At 27.4% G+C, this 22,954-nt stretch overlaps 1 protein-coding gene and 1 long non-coding RNA gene across 2 annotated transcripts in view; one reads left to right on the top strand and one right to left on the bottom strand.

The window, feature by feature from the left end:
- Positions 1-22,954, bottom strand: part of LOC123271071 (protein dachsous) — a 296,162-nt gene that overhangs the window by 9,382 nt on the left and 263,826 nt on the right. Inside the window, exons 10-13 of the mRNA XM_044737301.1 lie at positions 20,645-20,971; positions 18,447-18,897; positions 9,104-9,968; positions 7,838-8,123 (exon numbers count right to left, since the gene is read on the bottom strand). Of these exons, the coding sequence (XP_044593236.1) occupies positions 7,838-8,123; positions 9,104-9,968; positions 18,447-18,897; positions 20,645-20,971 (1,929 nt within the window). The remainder of the gene's footprint in view (positions 1-7,837; positions 8,124-9,103; positions 9,969-18,446; positions 18,898-20,644; positions 20,972-22,954) is intronic.
- Positions 20,865-22,954, top strand: part of LOC123271073 — a 76,569-nt gene continuing 74,479 nt past the window's right edge. Inside the window, exon 1 of the long non-coding RNA XR_006510772.1 lies at positions 20,865-20,986. This is a non-coding gene — a long non-coding RNA (uncharacterized LOC123271073). The remainder of the gene's footprint in view (positions 20,987-22,954) is intronic.

Below are 22,954 nucleotides of genomic sequence, written 5' to 3'. Positions count from 1 at the left end.
AATAAGAAAAATTTTGTTTCCAGGATAGTTATATGATAAAATGACCTTATATCTTGTGAAATATTGACATTTTTAAGATATAAGCTCATCCTGATGTTACACTCATCAAGAGCTTTCATTTAAGTACCCACATGCATTTTTGATATATTTTTTATATATACATATATATAATATATATAAATATATACAATATATCAAAAATTGATGTGGGTACTCAAATGAAAGGTCTTGATGAGTGTATTATCGGGATGAGTTTATATATTTAAAAATGTCAGTAATTGACAAAATGCAATATAATTTCTTAATTATTGTCATTTTTTAAGATATAAGCTCATCCTGATGATACACTCAACGAGACCTTTCATTTGAGTACCCACATGTATTTTTCATATATTTATATATTATATATATGTATATATAGAAAATATATCAAATATATATGTGGGTACTCAAATGAAAGCTCTTGATGAGTGTAACATCGGAATGACCTTTATCTTTTAAAAATGTCAATAATTAAGAAATTACATTGTATTTTGTCAACTACTGACATTTTTAAAGACATAAGCTCATCCCGATGTTACACTCATCAAGACCTTTCATTTGATTACCCACATCAATTTTTCATATATTTTATATATTTATATATATTATATATATGTATATATGAAAAACATATCAAATATGCATGTGGGTACTCAAATGAAAAGTCTTGATGAGTGTAACATCAGGATAAGTTTATATCTTAAAAAATGACAATAATTAAGAAATTACATTGCATTTTGTCAATTACTGACATTTTTAAATATATAAACTCATCCCGACAATACACTCATCAAAACCTTTCATTTGAGTACCCACATCAATTATTGATATATTTATATATATTATATATATATATATATATATATATATATATATATATATATATATATATATATATATATATGTATATATGAAAAATATATCAAAAATGCATGTGGGTACTTAAATGAAAGCTCTTGATGAGTGTAACATCAGGATGAGCTTATATCTTTGTAATATATATTATATATATGTATATATGAAAAATATATCAAAAATGCATGTGGGTACTCAAATGAAAGCTCTTGATGAGTGTAACATCGGGGTGAGCTTATATCTTTAAAAATGTAAATATTTAAGAAAGTACAGTGCAATTTAACAAAATTCATTATTTAATAAAGCAAAATTTTGATTATTTATAATTCACATTTAAAAACCAATTTAATAAATCACAATTCACCGGAAAAAAAAATTACGAATTTTTTTAATTTTAATTTTTTATATAACACTCAATTGAATTTTCTTAATTTTAAAAAATTAATCGGCTTTGCGAGGTCTGGCATTTCTTCCCTACGCCTTATTTTAATATTCTTCTAAGAATTTATTTTATTTGAATTGAAAAAAAAAAAAACTCAGAGGATATGTAGATTGTAAAATTTAGGATAAACTTTTGTTCTTCGAATAATATTAAAGTATCCTTAATCCTGATCTATGAATTTATAAATGAATTTAAAAATCCTTACAATTTTGTTTTATTAACAATCGCGTATGCTCGTCCAGGAGCATGCAGTCTCCTTTATTAAAGAGAGAAAGAAAAATTATAGAGAGAGGTATGCAGTTCTGGGTGGCACTTTGAATTTTGATAATTTACCTTCAAATTTATCTCTCTTATTATTTTATTATTAAAATAATAAAAGACTAAATTTACGTTGAAATAAATATTAAATATTTTAATTATTTATTAGTAATTTAAAATTTTTTTTAATTATTTATAATTCGATGAAGAATATTAAAAATTCAACGTTAAAGAATTAAATATCAATTGACTCCGTGTCATCTGGACCTGATTCGAGTGTGGAAGCTGTTAATAAAATCTCTTTTATACTCTTGCATTTCAATTGATATATATATGTGTGTCATCAGATGGACAATGCTCTGAAAAAAAAAAAAAAATTTTTTTCTTCCCAGAATACAAAGTATTATTTGAGCGAGTATTTTAACTCCTAATGCCAGTATCTTTACTGAAGAAATAAATTTACTTGGAGGAAAAATACTTTTTTTTTTTTTTTCACTGATGAGATAAATTGATTTTTCGCAATAAGTGTAAGAGAGATAGCTTCAAAATTGACAATTTAATATTAAACTATCATTAAGTACATTGTAATATTTATTATTTTTTGACAGATATAAAACTGGAAAAATATTATTACACGTGTTTTAGTTATGAAAAAAATTAATTACAGGTACGGTGAATTAACGGAGGGAAAGCTGAGCAGTACTAATGACAATTATTTATATTTTTAGTTAAAATACGGATTTATATTTTTTAAAACAGTGCAATAATTATTTTTCCAGTTAGATACAATACAAAAAATTAATTTTAAAAAATGTCTTTTTAGTTATCAGTATAATTTTTAGGAAGAAATATTTTTTTTTTTTTTCAGTGCATTGAGGCATGTTTAATTATTTTATTAATATAATATAAATATTATTTTAAAAATTGATTGAATCTCTGACAAGGGAAGAATAATAACAAGTATCGTCATGCAGGGCCATACTTAAAATGCATTGGATCCTGGCTATCGAACCGTTTCATCTGCTATACCTCGACCTCGTTCAAATAGCAACTCGACCCTTTACTTTAGGTACATGCTCATATGTGTGTGCAAGTATAGGTGAGCGCATCAGTTAAACCCGAGAAGAAGAAAAAGGCTCAATGCAATAAGAGGTAAAAAATAAAAGGGAAGAAAATAAAATAAAAGGTTGAGCGAAGGAATAAAAGTTACGAGAAATAGAACCTGGAAAGTAATTTCCGCACCACTCCCTGGGTATCTGTTACGTGTCTTCCGTTAAATGCTTCTCATCTCAATATCGCGTGATTATTATTTTAGGTTTATTTTTAATTACCGAAATTAATGAATAATTTAATGGCGTTAGAGTTCGAATTACTTTTGTTTTATTAGACTATTAAAAGTTTTGTTATATTAGCTGTCAATCTTTTATTTTATTGTTAATAAAAAAAAAAAAAAGGATTTTTTTCATGCAAAATTAAATATAAAAATATATTTAGATACTTTTTGTAAGGAAAAAAGGAAAATAAAGTTCGGTCTTTATATATACTCTGGTAAATTTTTTCTACAAGCGAGAGAGCGTAGCCACCTAGCGGTAAAACCAAGAACTAAATTCCCGCGAAATTTGAAATTTTAATTATTAAATTGTTGTAAGTTATTTTTAAGTAGTGAAAATTTTTTTAATTAATTAAATTTTTAATAACGGTATAATTGAACAAAAATTTTAAATAAAACAATTCGCAACCCTGATTTTCTTCCGAATAAATAAAGTGACGTATTACAAAGTATAACAATTAACAAAATGAAATAAAAAAAGATATTAATGTGCTTTTTTTAAGGAAAAAAGTAAAAAAAAGTTCGGTCCTTATAAATACTCTGGTAAACTTTTTCTACAAGCGAGAGAGCGTAGCCACCTAGCGGTAAAACCAGGAACTAAATTCCCGCGAAATTTGAAATTTCAATTATAAAACTGTTGTAAGTTATTTTTAAGTATAAAAATTTGTGATTTTTTTAGTTAATTTTTTTTTAGATCAATAAAAATTATTAGAATTAATAATCTATATTAATAAGAGAATAAGCAAAATTTTGTGGCTAGTGTATTTATATAATAAAATGGGTTTTTATGGTTAGATTTGGTATCCTTGGAAGTCGTAAATAAATATTTAGGCTGCATTCGAAAATTCTTTATCTCTAGATACATAATCAAGAAATGACCTTGTATCTTGTGAACTATTGATATTTTTAAAGATATAAGCTCATTCCGATGTTACACTCATCGAGACCTTTCATTTGAGTACCCACATCAATTTTTCATATATTTATATATATTATATATATGTATATATGAAAAATATACTAAAAATACATGTGGGTACTCAAATGAAAACTCTTGAGGAGTGTAATAGCGGATGAGCTTATATCTTTCGAAATGTCAATAATTAAGAAATGACCTTGTTTCTTGTGAACTACTGACATTTTTAAAGATATAAGCTCATCCCGATGTTACACTCATCAAGACCTTTCATTTGAATACCCACATCAATTTTTAATATATTTTATATATTTGTATATATATTATATATATGTATATATGAAAAATATATCAAAATGCATGTGGGTACTCAAATAAAAGGTCAGATGAGTCTAACATCGGGATGAGCTTAGATCTTAAAAATGTCAATAATTAAGACCTGACTTGTAATTTTGTCAACTAATGATATATTTGAAAATATAAGCTCATTCTGACACTATAATTATCAACACCTTTCATTTGAATACCCACATCAATTTTTCATATATTTTATATATTTATGTATATAACATATATGTATATATGAAAAATATATCAAAAATGCATGTGCGTACTCAAATGAAAGGTCATGATGAGTGTAACATCGGGATGAGCTTATATCTTTAAAAATGCCAATATTTAAGAAGTACAGTGCAATTTAACAAAATTTCTAGTTTTAATTAATTAAATTTTTAATAAATTTAATATTGAAAAAATTCTCGAATTAAATAATTTTCAACTCTGATTTTCTTCCGAAAAAATAATGTGACATACAACTAAGTACAATAATAATATCCAAAGTATGAAACCCGTTAACTTATTAAATAAATTTAATTGGTCAGCTGGTAAAAAATACATCGCGGTAATTATAGTTGGATAAACATAAAAAATTTAAATTGAATTTATATAGAGTAAAAATGAGTAAAACAGTTAATATGTTTTTGCTAGAATTATTTCCGTGTTGATAAGAAATAATATACAACAATATTTATAAATTTATTAAGTGAAAACTGTATACAAGATGAAATAAATAAAATAGAGTACGTGTAACGGTATTTAATCGATAATTGATTTTAATTAGCTGAACGCGAATCCAAGATTTTAATTACTTGGCAAGGAGTAAGGAGTAAGGAGTTACTTGGCGTATTCATTGCAGAAGCAACCTTGCCCCGCCCTGATGTTTAATAGCTGTTGAACTTGTTCTTCGTGACTTTCGAGCATAGCGATCCTCTTTATATATATATATATACATTTATATTTATATGTAGTAAGTGCAATGAGAGCAGATTAAATCGCGTGCTGGGATCGGTGAATCCCTTTTCAATGATCCAATCGCTTGATATCGATACACCTGATTTCTTTCACAAGTGTATCAATATTATACAGATACGCATTATTACATTTTGAGACCTTTCATCCAATAACGGCTTTAATAACTTCAATTATAAAAATCGAATTATTTTGTTAATAGTAATTAGACGCATAAATAATAAAATCGTAAAGAGTAAAAATGTATCAAATGATAAAATTTTTCAATAATAAATAAACTTTACTTTAATTTAAAAAGCAAGAAAATTCGGCTCTTATATATACTTTGGTAAAATTTTTCTACTAGCGAGAAAGCGTGGCCACCTAGCGGCAAAACCAAGAACTAACTTTATTTTAGTGCCAGAAAATAAAACTAATTTTTTTGTCAGTGTTTTTTTAATGAAAATAGATAATTGAAATTTTTATAATATTAATCTATATTATTAAGGGAATAAGAAACATTTTGTGGCCGGGGTATTGATATGATAAAATGAGTTTTCATGGTTAAATTTGGTATCGTACGAAAAGTCTCGGCTTGGAGTTGTGCCTTTTAATGGTTTCGTACCATTCTCAACAATAGTTAATTAATGATGATAAGTATTTAGGCTGCATTCGAAAATGCTCTATCTCTACACGGAAAAAAGAAAACTCGAAAAATTACAGTATATAATGCAACGTAGCGTTTTGTGATGAAAACTGGAAAAATTACAGTTTCAGATTGTAATTATTACAGATTCTATAAAAATTACATTGTAGAATGTAATATTTACATTGAAAGCTCTGAAAATTAAATTCGAAAATTGAATTTAGAAAAATGTTATTTCAAACTGTAATTTTTCTAGTTTTTATTACGATGGGACTGATTTTACATTTTATACTGTAATTATTCCTGTTTTCTTTTTTCCGTGTACACACATAATTAAGAAATGACCTTGTATCTTGGGAGCTATTGACATTTTTAAAGATATAAGCTCATTCCGATGTTACACTTATCAAGACCTTTCATTTGAGTACCCACATCAATTTTTCATATATTTATATATATTACATATATGTATATATGAAAAATATATAAAAAATGCATGTGGGTACTCAAATGAAAGCTCTTGATGAGTTTAACATCGGGATGAGCTTATATCTTTAAAAACGTCAATAGTTACGAAATGACCTTGTATCTTGTGAACTATTAACATTTTTAAAGATATAAGCTCATCCCGACATTACACTCATCGAGACCTTTCATTTGAATACCCACATCAATTTTTCATATATTTTATATATTTATATATATCATATATGTGTATATATGAAAAATATATAAAAAATGCATGTGGGTACCCAAATGAAAGCTCTTGATAATTGTAACATCAGGATGAGCTTATATCTTTAAAAATGTCAATATTTAAGAAAGTACACTGCAATTTAACTAAATTCATTACTTAATAAAGCAAAATTTTTTAGAATGTGAGTTAAAAAAAATTCAGCTAGGTGGCTACAATTCTAGTAGTTAGAATTCTAAAATTTTAGTATTTAACTTCAATAAAAAATTTTTAGCGGTTCAGGGTTCGATTCCTAGACAAAGTAATTTTTTTTTATATCCACTAAAAAAATTATTCATAAATATTGAATAAATTCTATTAATATTTCAAAAATATTTAATTTTATTCAATAAATAAATAAATAAATAAATTCATAATTAATAAATTTTTCTATCAATCTATGAAAAAATAAATTTAATAAATTAATTTTTAAAGTTAGTTAAAAAAACTCCGCTAGGTGGCTAAATTTTCTCGCAGTCAGAATGTTAAATCAGTGTAATATATTAAATTTAGAATTTTTCTTAGATTTAAATGCTTAGAATTCTAGATAAAGTATATATACGACTAAAAAATTATAAAGCTTATATAATAATTATATATTAATTTAAATAAGACTATCAAAACAATTGACAAGTGTATTTGTACTTAAATGAAAACATCACTCAAGATTTTATTAAAACCAAAAAATTATAAAAAATAAGAGCTGGTAAAGTTATGCAGATTGTTCTTGCACAGACGGACTTTAATGTTCACATAAATCCTCTAGCACTTAACTCAATACACTTTTATTTTTATTATTCCGTTGGTTTTTTTAAAACTAGGACATCACGTGGGTGAGATGTGTGTAAACATATAAACACATAAACATATAGATCCATACATGTGAAGATAATTATATATATATCACAACATATCAACGTAATGTATGACGCGATATCCATGTCGAATCACAAACTAGTCCATAGAATTTCCAACTTCCGTTAAATAAATGGATTCCTTCAGAAGATTAGCAGAATAAGAGAAAATTAGTTTGTTATTTTTAAATCAAACCTTCGGTGAAGGAGAAATTGTTGAATTTAAAATCTTCTGGACTCTGAGAAGAGGTATCATGTAGATCATGACTCAATCCTGATTGTTATTAAGAAATAATGACTTTAAACGGTACTTTTGAGAATGGAGATGTTATTTAATGGTATGCAAGATGCTGTTGTAGACCTAACTGACGGAATATGTGAGGTGTGAGGTCTTGATGCGTGGGCTTAATTCTATTCTAATCCTAGATTGTTTCTAATAGTGTGGAAGAAATTATTTGAAAGAAGAAGACTCACCTTCAGGAACTGGAATTACTTTGTGCCCAGGAAAGGTGGGCTGGTTGTCATTTATGTCGATCACCCGCACACTCAGAGCCGCTGTTCCGGTCAATTGGGGGTTGCCTTGGTCAGTTGCTATTATTGTGAGCCGGTACTTTTCGCGGATTTCGCGGTCCAGGACTATGTTGGTTCGCACTATTCCGCTGTAAGGTGGACTTATGGTGAAGGCATTGTCAGGGTTTCCGTCTACGATATGGTACAGGATTTTGCCGTTTATGTCTTGGTCTGCGTCACTTGCTGATAGCTGCAAGATTTTATTAAAATTAACTATACAATAGAAATAATTTAACAATAATGAACTTATTAAGAAAAAATTTTTAATAAGCAAATAATGCTGAAGGACATGTTAAGAAAAAAATTATAATATTTTATAAAAAATTTCTTTCAATTATTATAAGCGTGTGAAAAAAAGTCCAAAATATGAATAAAAGTTTTTTTAATCTGTTTATTAAAATATTATGGAAAATCTATGAAATTTTGAATGAAATAGATTAAAAAGAAAGCTATATAATTTTTTAATATTGTCAATAGGATGCTTTAAAAGTCCCGAAAATATGGACAAAAATTCTTAATATCTTCATAAGAATATTAAGGGCGAAATTACAGAATTTTATAAAAGAAATTTTAATGTCCGTATGAAAATATTAAGGAAAATCTATGAAATTTAGAAAAAAAATAATCATATCAAAGAAAAATCTATAAAATTTCTTAATGTTGTCAATAGGATGCTTTAAAAATTTCGGAAATATGAAAAAAAATTCTTTAATATGCTGAAGAAAATTTTAAGTTTCTATAAAACATTTATAGTGCTGATGGAAATAATTATTTTAAAGAAAAATGATAGAATTTTATCAATAATTTCTTAATATAGTTGTAAGTATCCCGTGTAAAAAAAAATTGTCCCAAAAATGTCCCAAGCGTGGGACATCCAAACGTGACACAATTTGGGACATTTTTGGGACAATTTTGGGACATCTCAAAAAAAAAATTAAAAATTTTAAAATAGTGCGTTTAAGTAATTTTTCGTCGATTTTAGGTATTTTTTTTATAAAAAATAATGGAAATTTCTCACCGTGTACTCTCGAAATATGTATAAATAAATGGTACAAAGTTCAAAATTTTATCTTTTCATTACTTTTTACAAAAAAATGCTCAAAGATCAGGGCGTCAAACCAGAAGACCCCCTTAAGCAAAAAAAAAAAATAACATTTGATGAAAACTTACCTTAACAACAAAAGTTCCTTTAGCATTCCCTTCTAAAACAGTAGCCGAATATTGAGTCTGAGTAAAAATCGGCGCATTATCATTGACATCAGAAATCTTGACGACTAATTTAGCATAGGCCTCCAAAGGCTCTGATCCAGTAGTCTTAGCAACTAGAGTCAGAACTCTACTAGACTGACTTTCTGAAGAATCAATCCACAATTCAGCATCAAGCTTCGCCGGGTCATTAATTTTGAGCATACCGGTATCGCGATCAATGACAAAAGTGTCAAAATAATTTCCAGAAGCGATCGAGTAAGCAACATGATGCCGCCGGCCATCAGTACGCACGGCAGTGACTTGTAGAATTTCTGTTCCAGCAGCCGAGTTTTCCTGGACGTCGACCTGGTAGGACTCGTTCTGGAACTTCAACATAGGAACAACGTCATCAGGATCTCCAACTCGGAGCTCGATCAAGCCTTGAGTGGTTTTAGACGGCGTTCCTTTGTCTCTGGCGACTATTTGGAGGTGGAAGGTCTTGCCGTAGTCCTGGGTCAAGGAAGTGATCGCGGTGAGGACCCCGGTGGTCGGGTGAATGCGGAACTTGGACTTGGAGGTCTCGACGTCGCTCGAAAAGGCGTAGGAGACCTCGCCATTGGCTCCGACGTCGGGGTCTGAAGCTTGCACTTGGAGAATTGTGTGCCCCGGCTGGGTCGTTACGGGTACGCTCGCTTTGAACGGCGTCTCGGTGAACGCAGGTGCATTGTCATTAACGTCTGTTAAATTTATCTCGATGGGTATTGATGTACTTTTCGCGTCATAGCTCCCGCTATCGGTTGCTATCACCAGGAAGCTGTAGCTACTTTGCCGCTCACGATCCAACGCTCTGTAAAATAAGTTAACGCTCGTTAATAATAATAGCAACTTTGCAGTCACTATTTGACTGCCGTGATTTGTGAACTAGAAATAAATAAAATTTTGTTTTATTAAGTAATAACTTTTGTTAAATTGCGCTGTAATTTTTGAACTATTGACATTTTTAAAGATATAAGCTGATTCCTGACGTTACACTCATCAATAGCTTTCATTTGAGTACCCACATGCATTTTTGATATATTTTTCATATATACATATATATATATATATTATATATTTTAAAAATATAAGCTGACCCTGATGTTATACTCATCAAGAGCTTTCATTTGAGTATCCACATGCATTTTTGATATATTTTTCATATATACATATATATAATATATATAAATATATAAATATATGAAAAATTGATGTGGGTACTCAAATAAAAGGTCTTGATGAATGTAATGTCAGGGTGAGCTTATATCGTTAAAAATGTCAATTTAAATCTGAAAAATGTTAAAATCCGAAATTTTGATTTTATTATGATTAAAAAAAATCAAAAAATTTCTTTAAAAATTTTAATAAATTTTTTTTGTCATTATTCTTAAGAAAAATGGTTTAAATATGAATTTTAATTATTATTTTTTAATATTAATACTCAAAGATAAATGATAAAATTCATTTTGATATATTTTTCATATATTCATATATATATAATATATATATTTTGAAGATATAAGCTCATCTTGATGTTATACTCATCAAGAGTTTTCATTTGAGTACCCACATGCATTTTTGATATATTTTTCATATATACATATATGTAATATATATAAATATATGAAAAATTGATGTGGGTACTCAAATGAAAGGTCTTGATGACTGTAATGTCAGGGTGAGCTTATATGTTTAAAAATGTCAATTTAAATCTGAAAAAATTTTACAATCCAAAATTTTGATTTTATTATGATTAAAAAAAATCAAAAATCTTTTTAATAAATCAATACTTTTCTTTAAAAATTTTAATAAATTTTTTTTGTCATTCTTAAAAAAATGATTTAAATATAAATTTAAATTATTATTTTTTAATATTAATACTTAAAGATAAATGGTAAAATTGATATATTTTTCATATATTCATATATAAAATATATATATTTCAAAAATATAAGCTCATCTTGATGTTACACTCATCAAGAGCTTTCATTTGAGTACCCACAAGCATTTTTGATATATTTTTCATATACATATATATAATATATATAAATATATGAAAAATTGATCGGGGTACTCAAAAAAAAGGTCTTGATGAGTGTAACATCGGGATGAGCTTATATCTTGAGAAATGTCAATAGTTGACAATATATAAGGTCATTTCTTACTTATTGACGTTTTTAAAGATATAAATATGTTATTTATAAGACGGTTATGTTTGAACTTTTAAATTATCAATTTTTATTAGTTAGTAAAAAATGATTTTTCTATATGATGATTGATTGAATACCTTTCATTAATTCTTCAGAAATAAATTTAATAATTTAAAATTAACATTTTGAAAAACTTAGTTAAAAAAGTATCCACTAGATGGCTAAAATTCTCGCAGCTAGAATTTTAAAATCTGGGTATTCAAGTTCCTTAAAAAATTTTTAGAGGTCTAGGGTTCGAATCTCAGATACAGTATTTTTTTTTTTATTAACTATTTAATAATTTTTATCAGTTCAATTTTATTTTCTAAAAACTCGGATAATTTTTTTATGAAATTTTATTATTAAAATTTTAAAAAAGATTTTATAACAGTTTGTTAAATTATAAAAAATTCCAAAAAAATTAATAAAATTTTATAAAATTATTATCAAGACCCAAAAAATTGTTGGTATAATATTATTAATATTTTTATCAAAATTTGAAAAAAAATAAAATTTTAATAAAAAAATTGCTCCAAAAAATTTATTAAAAATTTTTCGAAAATATTATTGCAATCTAAAATAAAAAAAATCTTAAAAATAGAAAAATGAGACCAATAGAGTTATTGAAAAAAATAAAAAGATAATAGAGCCCAAAAAGGTTAGAAATAACGAACGGAGGTATGAGGAACAACAAAAAGATCGACCGCCGGCCATTATTTCACGGAGGCGACAACCGTGTGTCATTTCACCGTGACACCTCGTGGCATTTGAATGCATTATTTCACCCGGGAAAAAATCCTCCGATATGCAAAAACGCAATCCGACATCGTTCTCCATCCGGCGACGGCGAAGGCGAAGGCAAAGGCAACCTAAACCAGTCTCTTCAGCAACTGTTAGCCTGAATTCACGCACGCACGCACCAACCCAATTCACCTCATCCGAACAGGAGTCCGACTTGTTGTCATTGTTAACGTCACATAACACGCAAATACATCTCCGGCTCCAATAATGGATTCTTACCCTCAAACAAAGGCGAATATTTATCGTGGATCCTAGACGTCAATTAAAGATATCCCATAAATATATATTTTCATCATCATCATCATATATTATTATGTACTTATACACAATATGTTCTGCTCCATTATCCTTCACTCTTAACATGCTGGTCGTATTCAAGTCCGGAGAAGTCTAATGACTGTAAATTCGCTAAATTTATTTTATTAAAGTAATATATAATGAGTTTTTAGATTTCTTTCTCACATACACACACATCCACAGATTCGGTAGAATCTGGCGCCAAGTTCCGTTCAAATCTGCTGTAAACAGAGCGCCAGACTACCGACTGTGTTTACTGTAAGCAGAACGGTATTTTGAGGTTGCAAAATTTTATTTAATTCTACGGTACTTTTTTTTCCTAAATTGTATATTATAACAGTAATTCATACTTTCTTTGACTGTTATTAATTAATTATATTCACTTATAACAATTAATCTACTTGAAATTATTAAATTTAATCAGCACAAACTATAGCAACGCAAAAATTTCGATCCTGACTTTTTTTTCGATGGGCAAAGTGATCTGCCACAGACTAAATAATTCGAGAATGCATAGTAATCCTTCATTAGATGGGAAACTACAGTTAAAAATAGATATTTCACAGATTGCATCTACACCCGCCAGGGTGCGCCGGAATTATTTTTACATAAACTGTAGTTTCAAGGGGATAGTTTGCTATAAAAAATGCAACCAACGCGAGATTTAATTAAGTTGGTACCAATTGTAAATTTTTATTATAATTACAAAAAATACTAAAATCCGAACAAAAACAGTTTCACTGTAAAAAAATCGCGCCAAGTCCACGTTCATAAGACTATTAAGAAAAAAAAATTTGTTTTTTTCTTTAAAAAAATATATAAAATTAAAAAATTAAAAAATCCAAGTAACCGATATGATTGTTTATGATTTTCGGAAATTAAAAAATATTTTGTTATAAATTTAAAAATTAAGAAAAAAATTTTGGAACGTAAGGTAAAAGCCCCAATATATGATCATGTACCAGTATATGATCACTCCATGTATTTGTATACCTATATTTGTGAGTATAGATATACAAATACATGGAGTGATCATATACTGGTACATGATCATATATTGGGGCTTTTACCTTACTTGGTGTGCGTCATTGTGTATTTCAATTTTTTTAAATTTTGCAACCGCGCACACTAAATACGTTCCAAACTTTTTTTTTAATTTTTAAATTTGTAACAAAATTTTTTTTAATTTCCGAAAATCATAAACAATCATATCGGTTACTTGGATTTTTTAATTGTTTTATTTTATATATTTTTGTAAAGAAAAAAACAAATTTTTTTTTCTTAATAGTCTTATGAACGTGGACTTGGCGCGATTTTTTTACAGTGAAACTGTTTTTGTTCGGATATTATATACTCATCTTCCAAACATATCACACTCGCACGTACCCGTCCGACGTTCAAAGCAAGCTTAATCTTTGCTTTTAAATCGCTCGAATATTCACGGTTTTTGCCGGCTTCGAACCAAACGCGATTGCTTTTTAGCGAACTGCGCTCATAGAAACTCCAATTTCTTCCATTTCAACAATATAAACGCCGAAATTCAGTTTATAGATTTTTATATAAAGAACTAGCTTGCTACAACACAAAATGGAGGATAGAACTGAAGTTTGCTGAGTATAAACGAAATGGCCGCGGTTCCTTGGAGGTTAAAGTTAAGGTGCGCGAGCAGAACGAAATTTAAAAGCTGGAAAAGTCCAGGAAAATATGAGGATTTTTAATATTTTTCGTCGACACTAATTAAATTTTGTTTTTTAAATTAATAATACCGAGTTATTATATTATGTGTTCAACTTGAGTTGGCCGAAATAAAAAAAAAAATATTTATTGTAAAGAAAGTCATCGCCATCTTTTTTGGAGCCCGTTCTGCAAGTAGTGCTTCAAGGTCACCATCATAACTCTTTATTAGTTCATTAAAAATCAATCAAACAACAAATAATCATTTGTTTAATAGTTAATCTAGTACCAAGATCGAAACTTTTTTTTTATTTTTAAAATTAAGAAAATTAATAAGTCTAACAGTTTACTCGCGAATTTTGTAGAAAAAAAGCTTGAGTTTATTGTAAAAAATAGAAATTTTGAAAAAAAAATCCTTGGATCTAGTTCTAGCTTTTTATACTTTAAATGAGCTGTATTTTTGGTAAAATTCTAGGAGTGATTTTTCAATGAGTGATCACCAACTTTGAAAATATAGTATTAAGAGTAACAAATTTTAAGTTTTTGTCTTCACAAACGGTATTACCTTTTCCGATAATTTTCAAAAGTTTATACCTCAAAAACTTTGAATTTTATGAGAAAAACCTTCGTTTTAAAATCACTCAATTAATAAAAAAAAAAAATTAATTCATCCCCAAAAAAATTTTTAACAATTACTTCCACAAAATCTTAAGTAATTTTTGAAAGCTTATTATTTTTTCAATCAAATTCAATGAAAATAAAAGTTTTTTTTAAATCGTTAATTGCATTAAATTCTTAACCAAATACCAGCGGGTGGAATCTCCATTTTACATGTAAAAATTACAATTTTCAAACCTAATTATTCGATTAAATATTCCGGAAAACTACTGTTTTAATTTTTTTATTAATTATTAGGCTACGTAGATTGAATTTACAAATTTTCAGGAAGTTTGAAAAATTTCACTGCTTCGCGTGGATTTTTTAAAATAATTAATTAAAAAAAAAAATTACTGTGTCTGAGATTCGAACCCTGGACCTCTGAAAATCAGTGAACTTAAATACCTAGATTTTAGAATTCTAACTGCGAGAATCGTAGCCACCTAGCGGCGACTTTTCAAACTAAATTTTTCAAAATTTTAAATTTCATTTTTAACACATTAATAGAAGAATTTATAAGAAGTTACTGACTTAAATAATTTTATTTAATTAATTTTAAATATTAATAAATACTTCTTTAATAAAAGTCCATTTACTAACATTAAAAAAATATTAATTAAACCATTTAAAGCTGCCTGAACAAAAAGTCAATCAGAGCAGTTGAAGACTCAAGTCTTAAAAAAACAAGCAACACCTGATGTGTGAAGCTCTGAAGCTGCTGGGAAGTGAAGCCTTGCGTTAATTGCCTCGACCTTTATTACCTTGCGTGATTAGGATCTTAGTAAAAATAATAGTAATAATATAATTTAAAAAAGTGTTAGCTTAAGTATGAAGCCCGTAGATGAGCTATGGCATTTATTTGATGCGTATGAGCGACGGTAGTAGGAAATTAACAAGATAGAGGCCGTAAAATTAATAATAAAAAGCTCGGTACGAGTGAAGCTTTGAGTTTAAAATTTTTTTGTAATTTTATTGTTAAAGATTTTATAAATAATTAATGTTGGAGAGATTTTAAGTAAATTCCAGTCATTCGCATCGTATCACGTCTTGTGCCAAGCAATATAAAAGACATTGACCGAGAAAAAGGAGCCCGGACTGGACTCTAGGTAGTAGAGTGTTGATGGTGACTGGTTGATCGTGAGCTTCTTGTGTTAGTAAATGTATCCGTGTGCTGAAGAAACTATAGAGGTGAATAAGTTATACAAGGTCGAGCCGGTTAATATGTAAGATGCTAAGTTGTATTGGCTAAGATGGTAAGATGCTAAGTAAAAGATCCCAGTTGAGATCCGAGATGTAAGAGCACGTCTTTTAGTTTCGCGGGCTTATCAGTATCATCATAATTAATTAGACGTCCGAGTTATAATCCTCGGAAACTTTTGTCTAAACTTTTATACGGTTATTATCGTTGGTAAGAGACTGCGAAGCTAGGAGAGATAGATTAAGATGGAGATCCAGATGGTTAATGATGACTGATTTTTGATAGCTTAAGTGACCGGAGAATTATCGCCTTTGATGCTTTTAATTGACTGGGTTTTTAATTATTTTGTTTTGTTGGGCTTTTTTGGACACTTCTTTTTTATGTTATTATTTTTAGGAGGTGAATATTTAAGGTATATAAAATACTTTTTTTTTATATATTAATCGATTTGATAATATTTAATAGTTAATTTATAATTTTTTAATATTAACTTGAGAGATTTTATTATTTTGTAAGTATTTCTTCATTAATAATCTATATTATTAAGAGAAGAAAAATTTTGTTTACAAGATAGTCATATGATAAAATCGATTTTTTTTACATAATTGAGAAATGACCTAGTAGCATTGTGAACTATTGACATTTTTAAAGAAATAAGCTCATCCCGATGTTACACTCATTGAGATCTTTCATTTGAGTACCCACATCAATTTTTCATATATTTTGTATATTTATATATATTATATATATATGGATATATGAAAAATATATCAAAAATGCATGTGGGTACTTAAATGAAAGGTATTGATTAGTGTAACATCAAGATGAGCTTATGATTTAAAAAATGTCAATAGTTGAGAAATGACCTCGTATCTTGTAAACTATTGACATTTTTGAAGTTATATGCTCATTTCGACATTACACTCATCGAGACCTTTCGTTTGAGTACCCACATCAATTTTTCATATATTTTATATATTATATATATGTCACAAATACCATATATGTAAAATATATAAAAAATGCTATGTGGGTACTCAAATGAAAGGTATTGATGAGTGTAACATCAGGATGAGATTATATTATAAAAAATGTCAATAATTAAGAAATTACCTTGTATCTTATCAATTACTGGCATTTTTAAAGATATAAGCTCACCCTGACATTACACTTATTGAGAGCTTTCATTTGAGTACCCACATCAATTTTTTATATATTTTATATATTATATATATATATATATATATATATATATATATATATATATATATATATATATATATATATATTCCACAAATACTATGTATGTCAAATATATAAAAAATGCCATGTGGGTACTTAAATGAAAGGTCTTGATGAGTGTAACACAGAAATGAGTTTAAATCCTAAAAAATGCCAATCATTAAGAAATGACCTCGTATCTTGTAAACTATTGACATTTTTGAAGTTATATGCTCATTTCGACGTTACACTCATCGAGACCTTTCATTTGAGTACCCACATCAATTTTTCATATATTTTGTATATTTATATATATTATATATATGTATATATGAAAAATATATTTAAAATGCATGTGGGTACTCAAATGAAAGCTCTTGATGATTGTAACATCATAATAAGCTTATATCTTCATAAATGTCAATAGTTAATAAAGTACAGTGCAATTTAACGAAATTCATTATTTATTAAATCAAAATTTTATTTATTTATAGTTCACGTCACGGCAGTCACGTTTTGAGTGCAAGGTTGCTATTAATTATCAATTCAATAATTTAATGTTAAAAAATCATGAACGAATTAAAAAAATTTATTAAATATCAACAAATTTACTCATTGTTAGAAAAAAAATACTTTTTTGTCCAAGATTTGAACCCTGTACCTCAACTTGTTAATAAAGTTAAATATCCAAATTTGAGAATTCTAACTACGAGAACTGTAGCCATCTAGCGGAAGCTTGTCAAACTAACTTTGAAATCTAATTTATTCTACTGAATATTTTAAAATATTAAATTTATGTCTTAACACATTGATAGAAAAATTTATTAATTACTCAATCATAAAAAATTATCAATTAATAATCATTAAAAATTATGAAATATCAAAAAAAAATTTTTTATCCGTCCATATAAAAAAAAAAACAATTATTTTGACTAAGATTTGAACCCAGACCCTAAAAATTTAATAAGTAACTTAAATATTTATATTTAAGAACTCTAACTACGAGAACTGTAGCCACCTAGCGGTGACTTTTCAAACTAACTTTCAAATTTAATTTCTTTTTAATTATTAGAGTCTTTAACTGTTCAATTTGACATTTATTTTAGTGTGTTACACTTATTAGTACCCAATAAATATTAAAATCATCAATATAATTGATTAATTATTAATAAAATTAATAAATTGTTAATAAACATTAGTAATAAATTATAAATCAAAATTATTAACAAAAAATGATTGTAAAATGACTTACCCAGCTGTTGTGATGACTCCAGTAAAATTGTCAACTCGGAAGAGCCAAGAAGTCTCTTCAGCGATCACGTAGGTTATCTTTCCATTGATCCCCTGATCAGGATCGGTGGCTCGAACACTGAGAATCGAGGAATCCGGAGCCGTGTCTTCAGATATCGAGGTTACGTATTTGTCGGCTATGTAGTGAGGGTACGAGTTTGCGAACTGGTACTGAGGAGTCTGAGGGAAGAACTCCTTGGAGGGCCGATATTGCTCCCTCAGGAACATCGGAGAGTTGTCATTCACGTCGATTACGATTACGGTGATATTGCAACGGGTTTCCAGGCTGGGTCGTCCTTTGTCTTTAGCGGATATCGCGAGGTTGTACCGCGCTACTGTTTCCCGGTCGAGATTGAATGCTGATAAGTGACCGGTAACTGGATCTAGCTTGAATTTTCCTCCTACGTTTCCGCCTGGAAAAATTTTTCATTATTTATATTATTAAGAGAATAAGAAAAATTTTGTGTCTAGGATAAGTATTTAGGCTGCATTCGAAAATGCTTTATTTCTAGATACATAATTAAGAAATGACCTTGTATCTCGTAAAATATTAGCATTTTTAATGATATAAGCTTATCCCGACATTAGACTCATCGAGACCTTTCATTTGAGTACCCACATCAATTTTTCATATATTTTATATATTTATATATATTATGTATATGCATATATGAAAAATATATCAAAAATGCATGTGAGTACTCATATGAAAGCTCTTAATAAGTGTAACATCGGGATGAGCTTATATCTTTAAAAATGTCAATATTTAAAAAAGTACAGTGCAATTTAACAAAAGTCATTTATAAATTCTATTAAATCTTTTTTTTTCAAAATTGATTATTAAAAAAATTTTATTGATGCTTTTTATCAAAAATTTATAAGTTAAAAAATTCATTTAATGATATTATTAGTTAAATTTTCACCAATAGTCAATTTATTATAAGTATTTAGGCTGCATTCAAAAATACTTTGTTTCTAGATACATAATTGAGAAATTTTATTGTATCTTTTCAACTATTGATATTTATAAAAATATAAGCTCATCCCGATGTTACACTTATCAAGACCTTTCATTTGAGTACCCACATCAATTTTTCATATATTTTATATATTTATATATATTATATATATGTATATATCAAAAATATATCAAAAATGCATGTGGATACTCAGATGAAAGTTCTAGATGAGTGTAACATTGGGATGAGCTTATATCTTTAAAATATATACTATATATATGTATATATGAAAAATATATCAAAAATGCATGTGGGTACTCAAATGAAAGCTCTTGATGAGTGTAACATCAGGATGAGCTTATATCTTTAAAATCGTCAATATTTAAAAAAGTACAGTGCAATTTAACATAATTTTTCACTTAATGAAGCAAAATTTTATTTATTTATAGGTCACAAGTCACGGCAGTCACGTAGTGACTGCAAGATTGCTAGTTTATATTATAATCAAAAATTTCTTAAAAATTATAAATTTTTCAAAATATTTTAATTATATTTTTTTTCATCGAAGATATCCTTAGAAAATTTTTTATTGATAGTCAAAAATGTTTTTATACTACTAACTTTTTTTCTAAATTAATAATTAGAAAAAATGATTCAATTTTTTCTAAAAATTAACAATATTGTTTAAAAATATTCATTGAAAAAAATTCACTATCATGAGATTTGAATTTTTTTGAACAATTTTTAATTGATTTTAATTTTTCAGTATATATCTATAGATATATTATTTGTAGAGAACTAATTTTTTTTAATTAATATTTTTAAACAGAGAATTAATGACACTGTTTCATAATAAAAAAAAAATTGTTTCTTAAACTTGAATCGTGTCGATTTTCTTCAAAAATTAGCTTAAAAAATTAAATTTTATTTTCTTTTCCTTAAATTTAATTTAATATTCAATATTCAATTAAATTTTCTTTTCCTTATTTAAATTTAATTTTATTTTCCAATCCTTGCTTAAAAATCTGTATTTATCAAGCGAATTTTAAAAATTTTTCCACTAAATATTTCTAAACTTTCTAAACTTCTAAAAATTTTTTTCTTAAACTTAGAGTCGATTTTCTTGCCTTAAAAATTAAATTTTGTTTTCAAAATTTTTATTAAAAAATCTGTATATATTAAATTAAAAAATAAAACTTACCAATAATACTGTAAGAAATTTCTCCATTAGCCCCTTCATCATTATCAACAGCAGCAACAGTGTGAATAACAGCATCATCTTGATTTTCAGGAACAGCGAGAGTGTAACAAGAGCCAGGCCGAAATTCCGGAGCATTGTCATTCTCGTCCTGAACATTAACTTCCAAAGTTGTGAGATCCAGGAGCTTAGTAGATTTAGCAAGGATCGGAATAGAGTACCGATGGTTCTTCTCGCGATCCAGCGGAGCTGCCAATGAGACGACTCCCGTGGAAGAAATAGTGAATTTGTCGTCAGCGATGCCCGTTGGAATATCGAAAGTAACATTAACTGGAAATAAAAAAGGTAATCGTTATTTATGTGCGAGGATTTAGAGCCCGAGGACTAGTATGAGGATAAAAAGGAACAGATGTTACGATTAATATAGCCTTATCGTAAATAACGATAATACTGGGTTACAATGCGGCCGAAATCCGATCTCGACGGGCAGTGTCGTCGAAGCAACATTGTATATAATGTATATTGAATGTCCTTTAACCACCACAAACATATTATTCTTGGGCAGTGTGCTTGTATACACGGCTCCGGAATGGAAAGCCGAATTTAAATTTAAAGTTAAGTCCGATTCGAGTTTAACATACAAACATTTATATAAAAGGACCGTATTTTTTTCGCGTAGGCCGGATCTGCTTTAAACGATTTTAGATTCCAGTTTTTTACTTTGCTACACTCTTTATTTACATAAAAGCTCTATAACTTGATGATAAATTCTCAAGATTCAAGTTTAATTGGAAATTTTAAGCTTTTACCGCCCAAATTACGCAGTTAGGATTTTTATTTTAGTATAAATGCCACTATTTTAAATTTTGGGTATAATTTAATGTTAATAAAATTAATAATTCCTTCTATTAGTGTCTTGAAAATAATATTTTGTGATTTAAAATTAGTGGGATAAAAAAAGTTAGTTCAAGAAGTCTCCACTAGGTGGCTACTCTTCTCGTAGTTAGAGTATTAAAATTTGGGTATTTAACTTTACTAAAATTTTTAAAAATCCTGGGTTCGAATCTTGGACAAAGAAATTTTTTTTTATACTAACAGAGGGATTTAGTAATTTTTTATAGATTATTTTTTAACATAATCATTTATTTAATAAAATTTATTGATAGATTATCAATTCTTTTATCGGTAGTTTCAAAAATGAATTTAAAATTGTTAGTTCTGAAAGTCTCCGCTAGGTGGCAACAATTTTCGCAGTTAGAATTCTAAAATCTGGGTATATAAGTTTCTAAAAAAATTTTTAGAGGTTCAAGGTTTTAATCCTCAACAAATTAATTTTTTTTGCATTGATAGAAGGATTTATTAGTTTTTAATAAATTTTATTGATTGTTAATAAATGATTTTTTAACATGATGATTTATCAATGTTTTCTTAATTTTTTAGGAGTAATTTTAATAATTTAAAATAAAAAGTAAAAAAATTTAGTTGAAAAAGTATCCGCCAGGTGGCTACGATTCTCGAAGTTAGAATTTTAAAATTTGAGTATTTAAGTTCCCTAGAATTTTTAAAAATCAGGGATTCTAATCTTGGACAAAGAATTTTTTTTTTTATAATTACAGATTCATTAATTTTTAATAAATTTTATTAATTTTTAATAAAAAATTTTTAAACATGATGATTTATAAAATGTAATTTATTAACGTTTCATCAATTCTCCAGAAAGAAATTTAATAGTTTTAAATAAAAAAATCAATTAAAAAATTTAGTTCTAAAAGTCTCCACTAGGTGGCTACAATTCTCGCAGTTAAAATTCGAAAATCTAGGTATTTAAGTTCCTTAAAAAATTTTTAAATGTCCCGCGCTCGAATCCTCAGCAAAGTAATTTTTTTTTGCACTCCTAGACGGATTTATCAATTTTTAATAAATTTTACTGATTGTTAATAAATGATTTTATAAAATGATTAATTAAATAAAATTTATTCACATTTTATTAATTTTTTAGAAATAAATTTAATAATTCAAAATAATTCAAGATCAAAAAATTCGGCTCTTATTATTTACTCTGGTAAGATTTTTCTACTATCGAGAAAGCGTAGCCATCTGGCGGCAAAGCCAGTAACTAACTCTATCCAAATTTTGCCTCAAAATAAAACTATTCTAAATTTATATTTTATTAATACTAAATTGATAGCAGAATTTTTTGAAAAATTTAGTTTAAAGATTTTCCGCCAGGTGGCTACAATTCTCGCAGTTAGAATTCTAAAATCTAGGTATTTAAGTACCTTAAAAATTTTCAGAGGTTCAAAGTAATTTTTT

Source organism: Cotesia glomerata, linkage group LG8, assembly GCF_020080835.1.
Source record: "Cotesia glomerata isolate CgM1 linkage group LG8, MPM_Cglom_v2.3, whole genome shotgun sequence".
In the NCBI taxonomy this organism is placed as follows: Eukaryota; Metazoa; Arthropoda; class Insecta; order Hymenoptera; family Braconidae; genus Cotesia; species Cotesia glomerata.
The sequence above is the reverse complement of the archived record's forward strand: the minus strand, read 5'-3'. Positions and strand labels throughout refer to the sequence as shown.